The sequence below is a fragment of the Aspergillus pseudotamarii genome, assembly GCF_009193445.1.
Source record: "Aspergillus pseudotamarii strain CBS 117625 unplaced genomic scaffold BDV38scaffold_6, whole genome shotgun sequence".
Taxonomy (NCBI): Eukaryota; Fungi; Ascomycota; class Eurotiomycetes; order Eurotiales; family Aspergillaceae; genus Aspergillus; species Aspergillus pseudotamarii.
In genome coordinates this window covers 368,234-385,916 of record NW_022475020.1, presented here as the reverse complement: position 1 = coordinate 385,916, position 17,683 = coordinate 368,234, and the positions used below count along the sequence as shown (strand labels likewise).

Genomic DNA, 17,683 nt, shown 5'->3' with positions numbered 1-17,683 from the left:
TCCAAATATATATTAATAGATTGTACCGGCATAGCAGTTTCAATTTTGAAATTATTTGTACAGTCAGATACTATACAGTTGCTACGTTAATGCAGAGTAGTTTTCAGGTAGACCTAAAAAACAGAACTAGTGTCAGACTTACAGTGGCATAAATTAGCCATTCGCTGGGTTAGCCAGGACTGGTCTAAGCAGGTAGTCTAGCAGAGCTAATACACGGGGGAATCCCACGTAATTAGGGTATAGGGTTAGAAATCCTTTTTTCCACATTTTTTTTCTTTTCCCCTATAGACCTAGATAAGTATTGATCTGTAGTTATGGCACAAAAAAGCTGATCCGCAATCGTAGGACGTACCTCCAAGAGGCTTTTATACTTTTGTCAAATATTAGATACATTTGAGCTTACATCATGTTCTCCTATTATATATCAGACAAGGCACGAAATAGGACTACAAATATCCGAACAAATAAAACTCATGTTAGTTCTTGGACCTGGCGCAAAGGTCGACGCAGTAACAATATCATGACTCGAATACCCAACACCAAGCTTTATAGCTTACCTTCCCACAAGGCCAATAGTTTCGGCTTCATGGATGTATCTTAAGATGCCAAGCCTCACTGCCGATAGTACGCTGATTTAGCATTTTTGATTGCCTTGGTCTATGACATCGCTGTCAGTATGCCATGGAAATGGAAGAAGATACGGACGAGGAGAACTTACTGTAATCATGGCGGTCATCATCTTTCCATACCCACCAACCTCGTGAAGTTTGATACCAGTCATTACAAGATCGAGTTAGCACTGATCCCGGTTGTTTGTTGACATGGTATGCAGTCAGAGCTTACTGAGACTTGCTTTCCACTCCAATTTGTCTCCTTGTGGCAGCTTTCCTTCTTGTACTTCTCGTTTTTGCAAGGACAATTGTAGTAGTCAAAGTCCCAACCTAAATTGCATCAATACTCTTCTTGCTTACTCGATTTGTCCCTCCATCAGAGGGTCTCTGTATCCGCTTCCAGCTCCGCAAAGGAGAGAGCAAGAACAAGAGGAAAGAGGGCGGTACAAAGCTAGAGTGGTAACTCCACATTTACAAGAAAGTTTGTAGAGCAGAGTCTCTTTTCCGTTAATTAAACTGCTGCTTGAAGAGCTGTTCGATGTTTGAAAGATTTGGATAAGTATATCGTCCCGCTACTTAACAAGATGGAGTACATCGGGCCCACAAAGCCTCTGTGACATCTAGCTTCTTTGCACCTCTTGGCGCCTTAGTAGTATGACTTGAAAAGGTCGGTCTAGAACTGTCTATATTTAATTTTACCCTTTGGGTCAGATCTCAATCTGGTTTTGGTAGTCACTGCGCAGCGGGCCTCCCGTATTGTTCTCGTAGGCTGGACCATGAAAGAAGTGACAGATGTACCGAGGAGAGCAACGTTGAGATTTAGATTTCACAGCTACCAATTCACCACTGTTTCTGTGATTCTCAGATATCGTGAATCTCTGAACAAAGGACGTCGCTTTTCTCCAGTGGAGCCTTTGCTGGGACTAGATCGAAATATGGACCCAAGAGCGCCAAGTCTCTACCCTTGGTATTCGATCTTGGCAGCATAGTATTGAATCTGTCAGATCCCGTAATTTGCTGGTTTACTTCCATGGTGCGCAACTGGCGCATGACAAGAGTAGGATTCGATTTGTTCCGTTATTACACAAGCTTTGAATTCGGTCAGTGGCAGCTAGAACGCATTGCTCTCCATACCAATGTCGGTGGGAGCTCCACTTACCTGCTTTCTCTTGCGATATTTTGCGAGTTCATTAATGATATTCTGAATCCATAATACGAATACCTATAACAAGTATAAAGTGTACTGTTTGTGAAGAGGGAACTAGTTCTATATGAGTACTAGCTCCAGGGCAATAAACGGGTACTAGCTAGACAGGCCAAGTTAGTTATGTGGATCTAATACTTTGCTAGATCTAAAAGTATCCTTCATCGTTCTTCGGATCTAGGATTACGTTTGCCAGCCCTCAGACTTGTTTGGGACCATGTGCGCAAGAATTGGACTGGGAAACCAAAGTCCATTGTCACCCGCGTAGTCCTGAAGCTCAGATATAATGCCCGACTAAGAAACAGCCATTAAGATTGTGGTGCTTGCTTGACTTTTGAGTTTATTTTATACTTTACCTTAGAATTTTATCATAAGCAGTTAATGATTGCTTGGTATATTACCTATCGACGTCAGTTATATAAAAATAAAATCCACAGATCCATGGAGGTGCATGTATGGAGAATTCTACCCGATATGAGAATCTGTAACCTGATTTAGTCTATTCCTACTTATCTTCGGCGCTTATTGTATTTTCATGCACGTTCAAGTATTTTTTTTTTTTAAAAGGGCATGACTAATGAGTAATTACCTATTCGTCCCATCATATGATACAATCTCTTATCAACTGACTGTGTTGAATGAATACAAACTCTCTTATTTGACTTACGGTCTATGGTAGAGACCCGCATTGTAAGCCCTTTGCGGATTCTCACCTTCCGTTCCAATACCTCTCATTGATAAAGTCTCTCCCATGACTCCAAAGTTGAGTAGGCAGTCATCTGCTTTAGAGAGGCAGATCTAGATCGCCTATAACATCGGCAAATTTGAAGCCTAGCCTAGTCAGATGGAATGTGCGGCGCACCTTTCGACTTTTACTGATTTGAATATAAATAATTGCAAGTTACCTCAAATCTTTCAGCAAATTCATTATCTCAATATTTAAACATATTTTATCTTAACTGTTTGAGAACTCCGCCTAAACATGGATGCTAAACATGAGGATGATGGCTCAAAACCATCACTTATGCCCCCACACCCGCAACTTCTTGCGGCACTTCAGGTTGCCCCAGGCTTGGTTGATGCGCCTCACATATCACAAATGAGCTTCGGACGCCCGTCCCTGAGCGCAAGAACAGGGACAGCGCGTGGCTTGAATGACGGTACAATATTTCCTGACTCCGACTTCGCCTCCACTGTACCACCCAGGCGCATGAGGAGGGCTGCCCTAGAAAGAGCACCGCTCACGGGAGTTGTGAGGTATATAGCAAATGCCTTTCATGATTTCTATCGTTGCAATATCATTTAGAATATCAGCTCACTGTGGGAATTGGCAGGGTTGCTGTTGTGTTGGTCGACTTTCCTGATCAGAAGATGTCCAGCAACGCGGTGCAGCGTTTTTGGAAGTTATTTTTCTCGTACGGGAAGGTTCCTACTGGAAGTGTCACGGAATACTTCTCTGAGGTTAGTAACAAGAATATATCCTTGGATGGTGAGGTAGTCGGTCCATTTGGTATGCCGCGAACACTTCGCGAGTACGCCAATAACAACAATGGGACATCGTCAATGCCTCCAAATGCTAGAACACTAGCCGCCGATGCTCTCGATGCAGCAAAGAGCAAAATTACTAACCTTAAGCAATATGACAATGACGGGAACGGTTATGTTGATGCGTTTATTGTCGTCCATGCTGGAAGAGGGGCAGAAGTGACGGGTACCCGTAACGATATCTGGTCCCTAAAGTGGGTTTTGCCCAGCGTTGTCTCCGCCAATGGAGTCAATATATATGGGTTTCTCACCATTCCAGAAGATGCATATATTGGTGTTTGCGCCCATGAGCTTGGTCATCTCTTGTTTGGTTGGCCTGACCTCTACGATATTGACCAGAGCTCTGAGGGTATTGGAAATTGGTGTCTCATGGCCGGTGGCTCATGGGGAGGCTCGCCACCTGGTGTTCAGCCTTGCCACCCATCTGCCTGGTGTAAAGTGTTGCAGAAATGGGTTACGGTCCAGACCCCTACTACGGCCGAGAGTATTACGTTGCGAGACGTAGCAACCAGTCATGAGGTCTACCGATTATGGACAGCAGGAAGTGCTACCAGCAAGGAATACTTTCTGCTGGAAAACCGCGCTTTTAGTGGCTTTGACCGCTCTCTACCAGGGTTCGGTCTGATAAGTGTGTATTCCATTCAGGCTACTGCATACTCAGTGCTAATACCCCGGCACAGTCTGGCATATAGATGATTCAAAACAGGACAACAGTGATGAAACACATTATTTGGTTGCCATGAAGCAGGCCGATGGTCTCAACCAACTTGCAACATCGACTGCAGGCAGAGGCGACCCTGGCGACCCTTACCCTGGGACGGCTGATAACCGATCATTTACAAACACTTCCAATCCGAATAGTCAGTCATATTCAGGGCGAGCGACCCGGGTCTCAGTGACCAATATTTCCGATGCTGGAGCAACCATGACAATGGATATTAAAGTTTAGTGTATTTAGGTAGGGTTAGAGGTACGGTGTGGACGTTTAGTGGGTTCTAGTAGTAACCGTACTGACACTGTTGCTTTTGATTGTGCGTGGTAATATGTAATCCAAAAGGTTATTCGGACTTCACAATAGTCAAAATTGAGTACAGGTATCGTGTAGGACATATCCATATTGCACACACTAAGTATGTATCTGTTTTTCATGATATACATTGGATCAACCACAACATATCAAGTCAAATCCATAGCGACAGAAGCATATATGTTCCTTGGAATAAGTATATATATTCTATATATTTACCATTTGACTGCATATTCAAATAGAATTATATTATTTAGTCTACTACGGAGCAGATCGAACCGCCAAATGGAGATAAGAATGACCTCACCACCCCCCTGAGCTTGCGAATCCATCAGATACCTTGTTTAGCCCAATATGAACCACACGATTACCTAGAATCACATGTCTTTATATTCTTTTATAAGTTAGATTGTCTAGATTCTGTACTTTTGTATTATACTGTAACAAACTTTCTTGGACTACTCCAATTTGACCGCAAACGGCCGTCTCTTCCACCGACCAAAGAAAGCACGAAAGGCCGACAAACCTTAAGTCTGCAGTTATGATAATGATCTAATTCTTTTCGCTAGCTGGATCTCGTGGCTAGCTATTCAAAAGGTATGTTATATAATACTCAATCCTGGTTTCACAGTTTTACATCAATATTAGATCTGTTTCTATGGTTTTAATACCAAAAACAAGGATATTTTAATAAATAGTAAATTACTTTAGTAGACTTGACTGTGATTGCGTACTATTTTTATTAATATATTTATAGTCATTTACTTTGGGGGAACAGACTACAGTATTTCTGCTATTTCAGTTATGCTTTTACTTGTAAGTGTTCATGAGTTGCACTTTATGGCCTCCAAGAAAAGGCCTGCCTAGTCCAATCGACAAACTGTATTAGCGAAAGCTTTTAGAATTTCTGATTATCTCCAAATATACTGCTCAGACAGAATAAAATATAATGTATTTATACTGAATAGACTTGTCCAGTATAGTTTTCTTGAGCTGGTGCAATAAAATAAGTTACTATTGTTCTATACCTATTTGTTATGTATCAAACACTCCCCTCCCCTGGTCAACAAATATACACAGTATATTATCAGTGAGCTAACCTATTGCAAAATATCTCACAAACAAATATAGTAGATTCGGCAAGTAAATACTGTCTTTCTTTACCTAGCTGTATTAGATAATATTGGACCAGGATCAATCACTGAGCAAAAAGCGGCCGTCAGCTACCTAGTCTTATTCTGGAAAGTCGCAAAGTTTCCCAAGTCTACACAAGAACCATTCACAAGTATGTACGTATACATACATTGATATGATATATTGCTTATAGGTGTAGTTCTGTTATTGATAAAAACCTTGTCCTGTCCTGTAGCCATACGCCTTAAATACATTGCCATCCCAATGTCCGTGCATTACGGCCACCTATAAACTCCATGTACTGCTTCACTCTCGATACAATTCCATTTGCGTCTAAGCCGAAGCGCTCATAGTTGCTCTGATTTGAAGCAGAATAGCCATAAGTCTTCATCCCAATGCTGGCCGTGACGTATCGGGCCCATGTGGTTGCGACATACTCCTCGACACTCACGATAGGTTTACCATCCAAGGGAAAGACAGATTGCCGATACTCTGCATTTTGGTGGTCAAACAAATCAAAACTGGGACAGCTTACCACTCGACTTCGGATTGAATCGTCTCGCAGCTGCCTCGCAGCGGTGACAACGTGGTGTAAGTTGGATCCACAGCTGACTAGGGTTATGTCTGCTTCTTCATCCTCCTGGATCACATAGGCCCCTAGTAATGTTCGGAATCTATCGGTATTAGGTACCTTTCCAACTGGATCGCGAGCGAGGGATATCATTGTCGGAGCCTTCTTCGACCCCATTGCGTGAATCCAGGCGCCCAGAACTTCTTCGGCATCACAGGGGCGGATATATGTAAGATTAGGCATAGCCCTATAGAGTGAGTCGAGTTCGACTGGCTGATGAGTGGGCCCGTTTTGGCCCTCAGCTAAACAGAGTTAGCTATGCCCATTCTATTGCTCCTAAGTGAACCATCCCTACCGAAGGAATCATGTGTGGCGATGTGGATCGCGGGAAGGTTACTGAGAGCTCCCATTCGGACTCCGGGCGCAGCCTGTATCGATTTGTTATTAGCTTGACTCCATCGAATCCAAACCTCCGAATAAGGGTATCTCGTACGTAAATGTAAAACATCAAGAAGGTTGCGGTAACGGGGATGAAGGTTCCTGGGCTGAAGGCTGCTATGCCGTTGGAAACCGAAGCCATTGCATGTTCTCTAATGCCATATCTGATGTATCGGCCATGGTAGCTAACGGTCGGATGGAAGACATCAGAGTCGGAATAAACTATTTTGTTTGAATTCACGAGGTCCGCTCCTCCTCCAATGAGTGGAAGACATTCAGCCCACAATTTATGGAGGATTAAACCGTTCGACTCGCGAGTGGGCATACCACTGAAAAGGTTGGTATCCATCTTGCGGAGAAGCTCATCGTATCCAGTGACTGTGCCCTGACGTCGAGCAGTAAACTCCCGTGCTTTCTCCGGGTGAGCTTTAGAATAGTCATCCAGAAGCTTCAGCCATTTATTCTCTAACCACTTCCCATGCTCTTTTCGCTCCCGGAAGAACTCTAGGCCCTTTTCCGGCACGACATGGGTAGTCGAAGGGTCTAGTCCCGCCAGGATCTTTGAACGGGCAACGCTATCTTGGTCAAATGCACCGTGATGTGCCTTAGCCGTTCCTGCTGTATTGGTCCCAACACCGATAACTGTCCGAATATTAATAAATACCGGCTTTCCGCGCAGGGTTCTAGCATGCTGTAAAGCTGCACATATGGCCTGGACATCGTGGGAACCATCTATAACATCCAAGACATGCCATCCAGAGGATCGCATTTTGCCGTTGACATCTTCAGCGTTGATCCATGAGAGCGGACCGTCACATGTCACTCCGTTGTTGTCATATATTAAGACCATGTTATCGAGTTGAAGATGTCCCGCGAGCGAAATGGCTAGGGAAGCTTAGTATGATGTGATGTGCTTAAACCTGTCAACAACAAACCTTCAAGTGCAACGCCCTCCATCAAACATCCATCGCCAGTCATACAATAGATCCGAGAAGTCACGACATCATAACCAGGTTCATTATACAAGGCACCCAAATTTTTCGATGCAATAGCAAGTCCGACTGCGTTTGCAATACCCTGTCCCAGGGGCCCTGTAGTGACCTCCACACCGGGACACTCGATTTCAGGATGCCCATGGGCAAGGGTACGAATACCATTTAGCTTTGCGTCCCCGTAGTGCCTTAACTCCTCCATCTTCCAGGCATCAAAGCCTGTAAGGTGATTGAGAGCATAGAGGAACATCGCACAATGACCTGCTCAAATTAGCAACATCCCCTTAGTGAAGGCCTATAGAAATAGTGTTTTACCGTTTGATAGCACAAATCGGTCCCGATCAAACCAGTCTGGGTTTGAGGGACTGTAACGCATGATGTATTTCCATAACGCGACACCTATAGCAGCCATTCCAATGGCTGATCCACCATGTCCACCCCCATTTTGGTTACATATATCAAAAACTAGATTCCGGAGCGTCAGCACGGCGAGGTCGTCCTCTGCCATGCCTCCTGAACATGAGTGGTCTCCCATGGTGGCCGGCAGGTATGCTAGTTAGGAGTATTATGGAATGGCGCGCGGATACTGCTTTGGGACAAGATGCAGGGGTGAATGGATACAGGAACTTGCCAGTAGAGTTAGGCGCAATGGATCTTTAGATATAGATGCTCAAGAGCAAGGAGGACCTGATCCGTGGTAGACAAAGGGGTCTATCTTCTCCGGAACTATTTTCCCGGGTATCGGGGGTAGCACCCCGGTTAATACGAATTGAACAGACCTAGAAAATCTATGGTGAACTTATGCCTGAATCGGAACTCTCGCCCGAAGCAATTGATGTATTCTCTTTGTCTTCAAAGAGGGGTAGACTGGTAACTTTCGTTCGTCTCAGCATCAAACTCTACAAGTGGACCATGGCTGCAATGGGTAGAAGGCACGAATAGGACTTAACTGAGCTTTCGTATAGATAGGTGCTGCGCTGGACTATACGTACTAGGGTACAGATGTACCATAGCACATGTATGAAATGGATTTATAGTGTTATCTAGTCTAAGAATGCCTTGTAGAGAAAGTGCGCCTCTACCTTCAATGTAAACGCTATCAAGTTATAGTATACCACTCTCGGCTAACATTCAGGATCATATAATTGTTACTCTATAGATTGACTACAGCCTTAATGACTAACTTCGAACCTTCGTCCCGTGTCTTACTCGCCATGTCATATGCATTGGGGATTGACTCAAGCCCACAAAACCGGTGCGTGATAATCTTCCTGATGTCTGGCCCAATTTCATGCCGTGCTACTGCCTCCATAATTTCGATGGCCCGTGGATAACAATTTGCATAGCGCCAAACGGAGATAATATCAATTTCTCGTCCGGTAATCTCTGAAATGGGCCAAGACTGAACGGGCGAGCCCATACCGACAAGAATAACCTTGCCCCCGCCGTCGACGGCCTGGAAAAGTTAGCCCTAGATTTCTAGCGAATGTGATAAAGAGGTGGGTGGCTCACATAGATAGATGCCTGTACACAGGTCTCGACACCGGTACATTCGAAAACAACGTCCGGGCGATCGACTAATGTTTCATCCGGCCATTTGGTCTTGCTAATCGCTGCAGCCATTGCTTTGGCCTGGCTGAATTTGTCAGTGGACAGGGAGCTCATTGGAGTAACAATGAATCCAGCGTCAGCATAGCCCTCATCAAGAGCGAATTGTACCCGGCCAGGATCGATGTCGGCAATGACAACTCTACATTGGTGCTCAATCTTTGTTACAGCGGCGCACATCAAACCCACAGCACCAGCTCCGAGAACTAGGCATGATGATCTGTCCTGAAGAGTAGCCTTTCGAGTCGCATGGATACTAACGGCAAGGGGTTCCAGAAGCGCTCCATCATCACATGAGAGTGCACCAGGCAGCCTGAAGATGTTATTAATGATAGGAAGCAGATGTCGCAAACTAGGACTCACTTATAACACCAACGTGCAGGATGATCAACGAACTCTTGAAGTGTTCCCTGAAAGTGTGGAAAGGAAGCACCACTGCTTCGAAAACGCAACTTGGAACAAACATTGTAGCGCCCATTCTTGCACTTAGCACATTCCTCGCAAGGTACCCCACTCTCTATAGCAACAATGTCACGTATCTGTAGATCTCCACTCTCAAGGATGGATTGACCAGCGGCAACAATGACGCCTGCTGCCTCATGTCCACCACACAGGGGCTCTTTAATCTTGATGGACCCATTTTGACCGTATTTGAAGTAATGGACGTCAGATCCACAAAGAGTTGTAGATCGTATCTGAATGCGTACATTATCTGGGGATAAAGCGCCTAATTCTCGAGCTTCAAGCCGAAGGTCCTTAGGGCCATGAAGATATTGTCCCCTGCTCTGAGAGATTGTAGACTCCATCGTCAAGAATGGAACACGTGAAAGACTGCAGTTACCTATTGTATGAGCTTGCTCTAGTTATCGAAGGTATAAAAGCTGAGGAGAATGGACTCAGCGCCTTGAAACCGTGAAATGAATCCCGGGGCGGATGGGCATATCACAGCAGGTATGGCATATGGAAAGGCAACGCCGGAATTAAAATTCCTGCTCCCTTTGATACATATGTGGGATTGATAAAGAGGACACAAAGAAAGCACATTTGTTAACTGCTATAATTTCTCCTCAAGCACAGCGGCGGAACTTACCGTTTCTCCGAGTGACAAAGGTGTACCGAGCATGGCAACAGCGTATTCTCCTAGTGCAATCATTATCGGGGCGGGCCCTAGCGGTATTTCACTTGCGTATCGACTGAGGCACGAACTGGGGTTTGACGACTTTTTGGTAAGTTATGGCTATTCTCTCGACACATATGAGAGATCCGATATCTAAAAAAAAACTGTTAGATATATGAAAAGCTAGATGGTGTTGGAGGCACTTGGAGGACGAACACTTACCCTGGATGGTAGCTACCCAGTCCTGGTGTCAATTCAGAACAAGAGAATTGCTAACATGCTTGACTACTAGCGGATGTGACCTCCCATCCCACTTGTACTCGTTTAGTTTCAACCTGAATCCGAACTGGTCGAAGGAGCTATGCGAGCAGCCAGAGATTCTGCAGTGTAAGCTTGTCCAAGAACGCGTCCAAATGTGCTTCACTAACTGCAATATATTAGATATTGAGGATACTGTGGACAAATTCGACCTCCGCAAGCATGTCATCACCTCGGTGGAGTGCTCCGGCGCCGTATGGGATGAATGTCGCGAAGAATGGGCTGTCTCTTTACGTGATCTCAAAACAGGACTGAGCTTTGTGCGGTATGCGACCATTTTTGTGTCAGCCGTCGGGGCAATTTCCTTCCCTCGGGATGTGAGGTTCCCGAATATGAACCAATTCCGAGGCCCGATATTTCACACAGCTCGATGGGACCACTCAGTCGACTACAGTGGCAAGCGAGTGGTAGTTGAAGCCTTCCATCCCTGAGTGCAAGGCTTTCGGTTGACACTATACTAGGCAGTTATTGGAAACGGCTGTAGCGCCGCTCAAGTCGTACCTGCGATGGCTGAGAAGGCCTCTTTCGTGCAACAGTATGCTCGTAGCGCTCAGTGGTACCATCCTCGTGTATGAACCTCCGTTGATCCATGTGAAGCAAAGGGTGTGTACTAGAGTAATACTGACGAGTATACTACAGCCAAATCATCATTTTTCCAGAGTGGAAAAATGGGCTTTCCGCTGGATTCCCTTGTTACAACGCTGGCTCCGCTTACGAATTTTTCTCAAGGCAGAGACGGAGTCAAACACCTATTTCCCGTCCCCTGAAGGGGTGAAAGCCCGTATTGAGGCAGAAAAAGAATCAAAAGAGTATATACTTTCTAAAACGCCAGAGAGATACTGGGACTTTATTGTGCCCAACTTTCCGCTTGGTATGGCATATATCGCACGGTTTTATTGGCACGAGGGAGTAACTGATTGGGCCGATCATAGGATGTAAGAGAAGAATATTTGACCCAGGCTATCTTGAATCTCTCCACCGGAGCAATGTCTCGCTCCGAAATGAGGGAATCAAGGAGTTCACTGAATCAGGAATTATTGGTTCCTCCGGTGACGAGTATCGTATGTAGCATGGTCCTTGGAAGTTCACATTCAATCGCCCTAACCTGCTTATTAGATGCGGATATTATCGTCCTCGCGACAGGCTTCCAGGTGTCCCAGTTCCTAACTCCAATGGAGATAGTGGGAAGACGCGGAGTTTCATTGAATAAACAGTGGGAAGAGTCCAGAGGGGCACAGGCATACTACGGTACACACGTGCACAACTTCCCGAACATGGGCATAATGTAAGTAGAACTGTGTCCCAAGCAGCATATCCTAGACCTGACAATGAACCTAGCTTTGGACCCAACGTTTTTCCAGCGAACAACTCAGCCTTGTTTGCCTGCGAAACACAGGTTTCATATGCAGTCAAGTCGCTTTTCATACCTATCCTGGACCGCAGGGCTCGTGTACTAGAAGTGAAACAATCAGCAGAGGAAAAGCACACGAACCTTATGCAACTGCGACTAAAGGACACTGTGTTTTCTGGTGATTGCTCAAACTGGTACATGGGTAAGTATGGCCGGAACGCAGCATCATGGCCGGCTAAGGCGGGTAGATTTTGGTATGAAACCTACTTCCCTGATTGGGATTCATTCACTTGGAGGGGTGGTTTCTCTCTTTGGCCAGTCTACCGGATACAGAGATGGCTGAGGGCATATCCACGGTCGTCCAAGATACTCTTGATAGTCGCAGCACTCGCTATATATTCAGCCCACAGTGATCAGGCAATATCATATGCGTTCAGTGCTCGGAGCCTGTGGGCGTAGGGATATGGATGCCCTCCTTGCTCATTTGTCATTTTAGTATAGCTTTGAAATGCCAGTTCAATTCGTTGTGTGTTGTCTCTGGGAATAGCCCTTGGTAATGAGTAGTCTTTGATGTAACCAAGGAGTGGATAAATATGCTACCATATATAACCATTTGTGCCCGACATTCTTTGCTGCTCTCGATCAGTCTTCCCTATATTGGTTCGGTAAGTGGCTCTAATTGCTTCTAGCCCAAGTATGTAGCCAAACGGTGCTCGAGCTTTGGATACTTGACATGTAGGCTTAAAAGACCGTCGTTTCCGACAGCTTGGCTATCAGTGGCTTAGAACTGTATGCACCACCCAGCCAACTTGTTCTAAATGGACAGTTCCAATAGTGCAGACAAGACTACCATAGTTGGAAGACCGTTGTGCTGAAGGGTATGGCCCAAGTAACCCCGGACAAGAATAGGTGATCGGGCATTGTATTCTTCTTAAGCATTGAGTGGCAAAGGAACGTTGGTAGGAAATGGAGGGTAACAAATCTAAGACAATATGGGATGATATAGTATCAGGTCCTGAACTGTGTATTATTGGAAGGATTCATAGGTAAATATATAAGGAAACTCAAGATACAGGCCACCGTGTGTGACACATCTTTTACCCAAATTTGTGTTTTCATGTTTCGAGCGAGTGTACACTGTTGTGCCAAGCAAGACTGGCCAAGTTCATCCTTAGAAGCTTCAAGTCGCATGTATACATGTGTGACTTTCGAATTATAAAAAGAGACAAAAGAAAAAAAAGAGACAGGAGCGTAACGACTGTTATAAACAAACATAGTTCGACAAGATCGACAGAAACAGCAATGTAAAGGCGTTGGTTTCCAGTCAGGTATATCACCGATTTATACATAGCAAATCACGACGAGGGGATATATTGAACATAGTAGATAATTCCGGGTATGAAAATAGCAAAGCGACATATCGGTTCCAGCGTATTAAGGGTGTAAGATAAGAGTGTCGGGTAAGGTGCGTTCTGATTATGACGATTGGTAAACTAATTGGCACTCTGGAGTTTGAATCCAGTCTGACTGAGGGAAGGACGTAAAGTGGGCTGGCTGGTGCACGAACATGCCGGAGGGTGAAGTAGTGTAGAGCCGCGTAGCAGAGTCATGGGCCACATCCTCTGGTAGCATGCCGTAGCTCATAGTCATAGGCCATTGTGATGATGCCAATTCCGCTCTTGGCCGCTCTATGGCTGGGTTGTAAAAGTCGAAAGTGGGATGTGAAAACCTGAAATTAGGCGTTAGCCACCATTTTGCGTTTGGAAGTTTGCTGCCCAACCTGGGTACTCCATAAGAGTGACCCAGATTTCACAGTATCTAATGACATACCGTGGATAGTATCCAGGGGAAACTTCATGATACTCCCATGATGGGTTGACTGCTGACATGGCTGTTGCAGAAGAATGGAAAGAATCATGTGGTATAATTCCACTTGAGGTTTGCGTGTCAGGCATGATATCGCCTCGTTCAGGTGTATAGAAATCTTCCTTCGTCGTAGAATGGCTCATGGTTGTTGAATGTGCCGTCTCGTCACCACTATAAACTGGCGACTTGAAGCAACCTTCATTGCTCAGACCTTCATGATGGCTCATGATGAATTTGTTCTGACTGCGACGACGAGATAGCTTGGTGACACCCCATTTTTTCAAGCGACTCCGCAGCTGAGTCTCACTGTGGAAGAGCAGTCGATCGGTCAGGGCATTTGTCTTTCTCAGGGCCCTCTGGAATGCCTCACCTTGGATTGAATGTGTCGGAGCGAATCCTTTTAAGCACTTGTTTCAGAGGCCACTCTTCTTCTTGGTAAAGCTTTATGATCAGGCCTCTCTTCATCTCCCACATTCTAAAAGAGATTGTATGTTTCATATTGGATGATTATCGTTCGAATGCTCAATCTATGCGAGGCTGAATGTCAGCAAAGCATAGTGCGATATCAATGGGTTCCCTTGAAACATATATAGAACTCTGAGCTTGGAACACTTCGGGGAACGGAAGATGGGGACTAGATAAAAGCCCCCCTTGAGCCACAAGCCACCAGGGTTACAGGCCGATCGCGCAGGCACAAAGTCTAAAGCAAGGTTGTTGACCAGGGTAAGGGTATGGCTCGCCACGTGTGATGAGCAATTCAACTGTGATAATCCCGGGGCCCACCCTTGGATGAACGGCCCCCGTTTCATCTCCAAGTTTTAGACTTCCTGGATGCCCTACTCTAACAGTCTTGTCCGGGACGTTACCCACTTTCGTTCACACGGCGCCTCGCCCCTAAGTCTCGTAACTCTTGAGGTGGGTACGCACTCCATCACGATTTAGTGGATTGCTTTTCGATCTTGAGCCCTTTTTTTGCCCTTCAAATTATACCGAAATCAAGTCGTATGAGACGGTGATCCCCCGGTAGATCCGTGGACAATACTCCCATGATCGCCCGGATGTCCCCATTATGAAGGGTTACCAATGAGACATATCTGTGATCGAGTCGTCTGCTGACCTTTCGGCCGGAATTGACGATGTACGCTTGACGACACTAAGGGTGTTAGAGTGGGTCATTGAACCATGGAATACTTTTCCTCTATTGTCCTCGGCTAAGTCGCATTAGAACATGGTTCAGCATGCGGGTGATTGGCTACTTCACACTTTTCACGCATCACTCTAATGTGGGGGTCTTCGGGCACGGTTATCTGTCCACCCAAATGATACTCCTGTCAAGGCTTCTCGGCTGCCCTTTTCCGGATATGTTCGGATTCCGTCCGCAACTTAGTCACACAAACCATATCCTGTCCATGTCGCTAACAAAGCATCCATGGTGTACTGCTATCTTTCGACCTTCCAAAACTGTAATACGTAAGGTTTGCCGGGGTTTGGTGCGCGTGGGGGGGGGAGGGGGTTTACGCGGGATGGGGTGAAAGTTGGGACAGTATCTTCTGCCTAGTTTCAACAATAAACATACGGCACATCTCGCTAGATAGACTTCAGCCCAGATTTAGCACGACTACCTAGGTCTAGAAGCCATGTAGGAAGATGTACTAAAAATGTAACTATCTTATTGGTGTTTCAGGAAGTAAGAAGGAAGTCTTTGCGAGTGGGAATGGTGCATAATGATTCATATCCTGTAGAATCAATTAATTATACCAGCTATGCAACGAGGGTCTTCCCACTCTACTTCCAAAACGATCTAGGCTTATTTGACTTCATGTGGTGTACAGTATTATGGGACTTATTTGCGCGATTCCCCCGCCTACTCTACTCTTACTGGTCTGTCCAATCCTTGGCCTTCTCACACCAAGGCAAATAGCATTATCAAGATAGATGAAGTAAGACAAAATGTTCTATGGTACACTACTCCGAAAGAGGCTGTGTCCAAGCGGTTAGCATTTGGTAAACTAAGAATAGTCCAGGAGCTACTGTATTAGTCTCGCAGTCGAGGAATGTTCAACCATACGAATTCAATACGCTCGCAACGTACGATCCATATCAATCGTGTGATGTAGACCTTGCCATAATCCCTAGAACCTTCTATATTGTACAGCTATTTAAACCAAATAAATGGCACATTGAATAGGATACATGGTAAGTATTCAGTCAAATCACCACAGCAGCGTACCACTCATCTTCTATCTTTTGGCAGCGGTGGCAGAGGAGGCAAATTGTCCTGGACAAAGGGTCTTGGGCTTGTTACAACGCGAACACTGGTTGTCTTCATTATTTTCATGTCCTCAGTCTCGAACCCCTGTTGTCGTAGCTGGGCGAACTGCATATGCCTCAAATTCCTCTTTTCTCTTACCTCATCATCGCACTTGATATAATGACTTTGTGAGTTGAACCGGGTCGGGAGGTTCATTGATGCTTCATGGATTTCATTGTTAATGTTGCTTTCCCGGGCAAGCTTGCGGATGAGTGAAGCCATTTTCAACTCGATGTTCAGCTTCACGATGTAGGTGACTGGATGGAATTGGATGTAGACCATCGGGTTGGGCAGGAACATGAGTCCAATGAGGATAGCCTGGGCATAAGATGTGAGAATTATTCCAGAAACAGGACAGCAAATTGCCTCATTGTGCGGTGGCCTTACGTCCATGAGTACGGAAATGAACATCATTCGCATGTTGAACCGAACTAAGGGCCCGTATTTCTTTAGTCCATTTTGGCGAACCAGTCGCACACGGACAACCCGTAGGAACCAAACATTCAAACATGCATCGACGATGCATATTAGTAATTTGGAGATTGGGTCCCAGAAACGATTAATCATGACAAACCTACACAGCAAGGTCAGCGGTATACCCGGAACGAACAAGAAGAAGACACTCACGTATGATTAACCGGGGGAGTCATATGTGCAGGGATCCAAATGCAGAACACCGCAATATTGATTGCTGTGATGAGACAGGCAGTGCCCCATTTGACTTTTCTCGCGGTCTTCTTCTTTTCCACCACGACATAGATGCGGTTAATGATGATTTGCATACAACATTGGATCTGAAGGGCCCAGCAAAATAGTAGCAGTGCCAGAACAGGTGCACTGGGGAAGACTGTCAGTGCTACAGCGAATTGCATCATATCGCCATGTCGCAGGGGGCTTACATGACCGGTACAATGCCTTCCAGCACAAGCCACCCCATTACTCCGATTACCACATTAGACAGTATCTCAATCCAGATAAGAATAACGAAAGGGCTCTTGTAGGGCTTCTCAACTTCCGAAGTCTGCTTAATTGCATTCCAGACTGTAAGGAAACCAAAGCCTAGTGTGAAACCTGCCGCCAGTCCGACCAGCTTGAAGTCGCTGACCGAAGGCTCCATTGTTTGACAGGGGCTGAATTAGCACTATGGTGTGCTGTATGTAAATAGGATCAAAGTCCGACGTATAGTAACTACGTCTTGGATAAATGTAGACTGATACTGATGGGGTTTATGTGTCGCATACTGACTCAAGTCTGCCGGGTTCCCGTGGACCCTCCAATCTTAGTTTACTAACTTTTGTAGTACGATCCTGCTATCCCTGGCATCGTTCCTCAAGGGCCTCTGGTGAGGCAAGAATCGAGAAAAGTCAATTAGCATGAAGTAACAGTATGAAGACGACGAATGAGTTATCCACAAAATGAGACCTACCAGAATTGAGGAAAAAGAACCACCTGGGAAAAAATAACCGAGGTGGTATTCCTTCGATAGTACACGTGGGAAGTAGGTCTTACAGGACTGTGTTTATGCCTGACGAAGATTTGATCTGCAAAAATGAGCCATTATTTGGAAACTTAAATCCTTAGCGAATGCCA

At 45.4% G+C, this 17,683-nt stretch overlaps 5 protein-coding genes across 5 annotated transcripts; 2 read left to right on the top strand and 3 right to left on the bottom strand.

The window, feature by feature from the left end:
• Positions 1-2,797: 2,797 nt before the first annotated feature.
• On the top strand, positions 2,798-4,309 carry BDV38DRAFT_295719 (M6 family metalloprotease domain-containing protein; the record flags this gene model as incomplete). The annotated part of the gene is made up of 3 exons (XM_032062763.1): positions 2,798-3,072; positions 3,150-3,988; positions 4,041-4,309. The coding sequence occupies 3 exons, from the start codon at positions 2,798-2,800 to the stop codon at positions 4,307-4,309; spliced, it is 1,383 nt and encodes a 460-aa protein (XP_031917957.1).
• Positions 4,310-5,765: 1,456 nt separating this feature from the next.
• BDV38DRAFT_268172 (Transketolase, thiamine diphosphate binding domain-containing protein) lies at positions 5,766-8,738 on the bottom strand (the record flags this gene model as incomplete). The annotated part of the gene is made up of 6 exons (XM_032056725.1): positions 5,766-6,394; positions 6,448-6,520; positions 6,586-7,415; positions 7,466-7,783; positions 7,838-8,023; positions 8,732-8,738. 6 exons carry the CDS (start codon positions 8,736-8,738, stop codon positions 5,766-5,768), a joined length of 2,043 nt encoding a protein of 680 aa, XP_031917956.1.
• Positions 8,739-10,251: 1,513 nt separating this feature from the next.
• Positions 10,252-12,851, top strand: BDV38DRAFT_268170 (flavin-containing monooxygenase; the record flags this gene model as incomplete). Its single annotated transcript, XM_032056724.1, has 10 exons — positions 10,252-10,356; positions 10,419-10,477; positions 10,540-10,634; positions 10,689-10,972; positions 11,027-11,134; positions 11,205-11,436; positions 11,498-11,626; positions 11,682-11,850; positions 11,904-12,272; positions 12,821-12,851. 10 exons carry the CDS (start codon positions 10,252-10,254, stop codon positions 12,849-12,851), a joined length of 1,581 nt encoding a protein of 526 aa, XP_031917955.1.
• Positions 12,852-12,933: 82 nt separating this feature from the next.
• Positions 12,934-14,420, bottom strand: BDV38DRAFT_236606 (Clr5 domain-containing protein). The gene is made up of 3 exons (XM_032053476.1): positions 14,153-14,420; positions 13,747-14,088; positions 12,934-13,645 (listed from the first exon to the last, which is right to left on the bottom strand). The coding sequence occupies exons 1-3, from the start codon at positions 14,278-14,280 to the stop codon at positions 13,393-13,395; spliced, it is 723 nt and encodes a 240-aa protein (XP_031917954.1). The 5' UTR covers positions 14,281-14,420; the 3' UTR covers positions 12,934-13,392.
• Positions 14,421-15,802: 1,382 nt separating this feature from the next.
• BDV38DRAFT_295715 (uncharacterized protein) lies at positions 15,803-17,210 on the bottom strand (the record flags this gene model as incomplete). Its single annotated transcript, XM_032062762.1, has 5 exons — positions 15,803-16,159; positions 16,193-16,411; positions 16,481-16,667; positions 16,721-16,930; positions 16,993-17,210. The coding sequence occupies 5 exons, from the start codon at positions 17,208-17,210 to the stop codon at positions 16,016-16,018; spliced, it is 978 nt and encodes a 325-aa protein (XP_031917953.1). The 3' UTR covers positions 15,803-16,015.
• Between the last annotated feature and the right edge of the window lie 473 nt (positions 17,211-17,683).

Coding starts and splice junctions, on each gene's coding strand:
- BDV38DRAFT_236606 (XM_032053476.1), bottom strand. CDS start 14,280: ATGAAACATACAATCTCTTTTAGAATGTGGGAGATGAAGAGAGGCCTG. Junction 14,089..14,152: donor TCCGACACATTCAATCCAAG/GTGAGGCATTCC, acceptor GCTCTTCCACAG/TGAGACTCAGCTGCGGAGTC. Junction 13,646..13,746: donor TCCCCTGGATACTATCCACG/GTATGTCATTAG, acceptor GCCTAATTTCAG/GTTTTCACATCCCACTTTCG.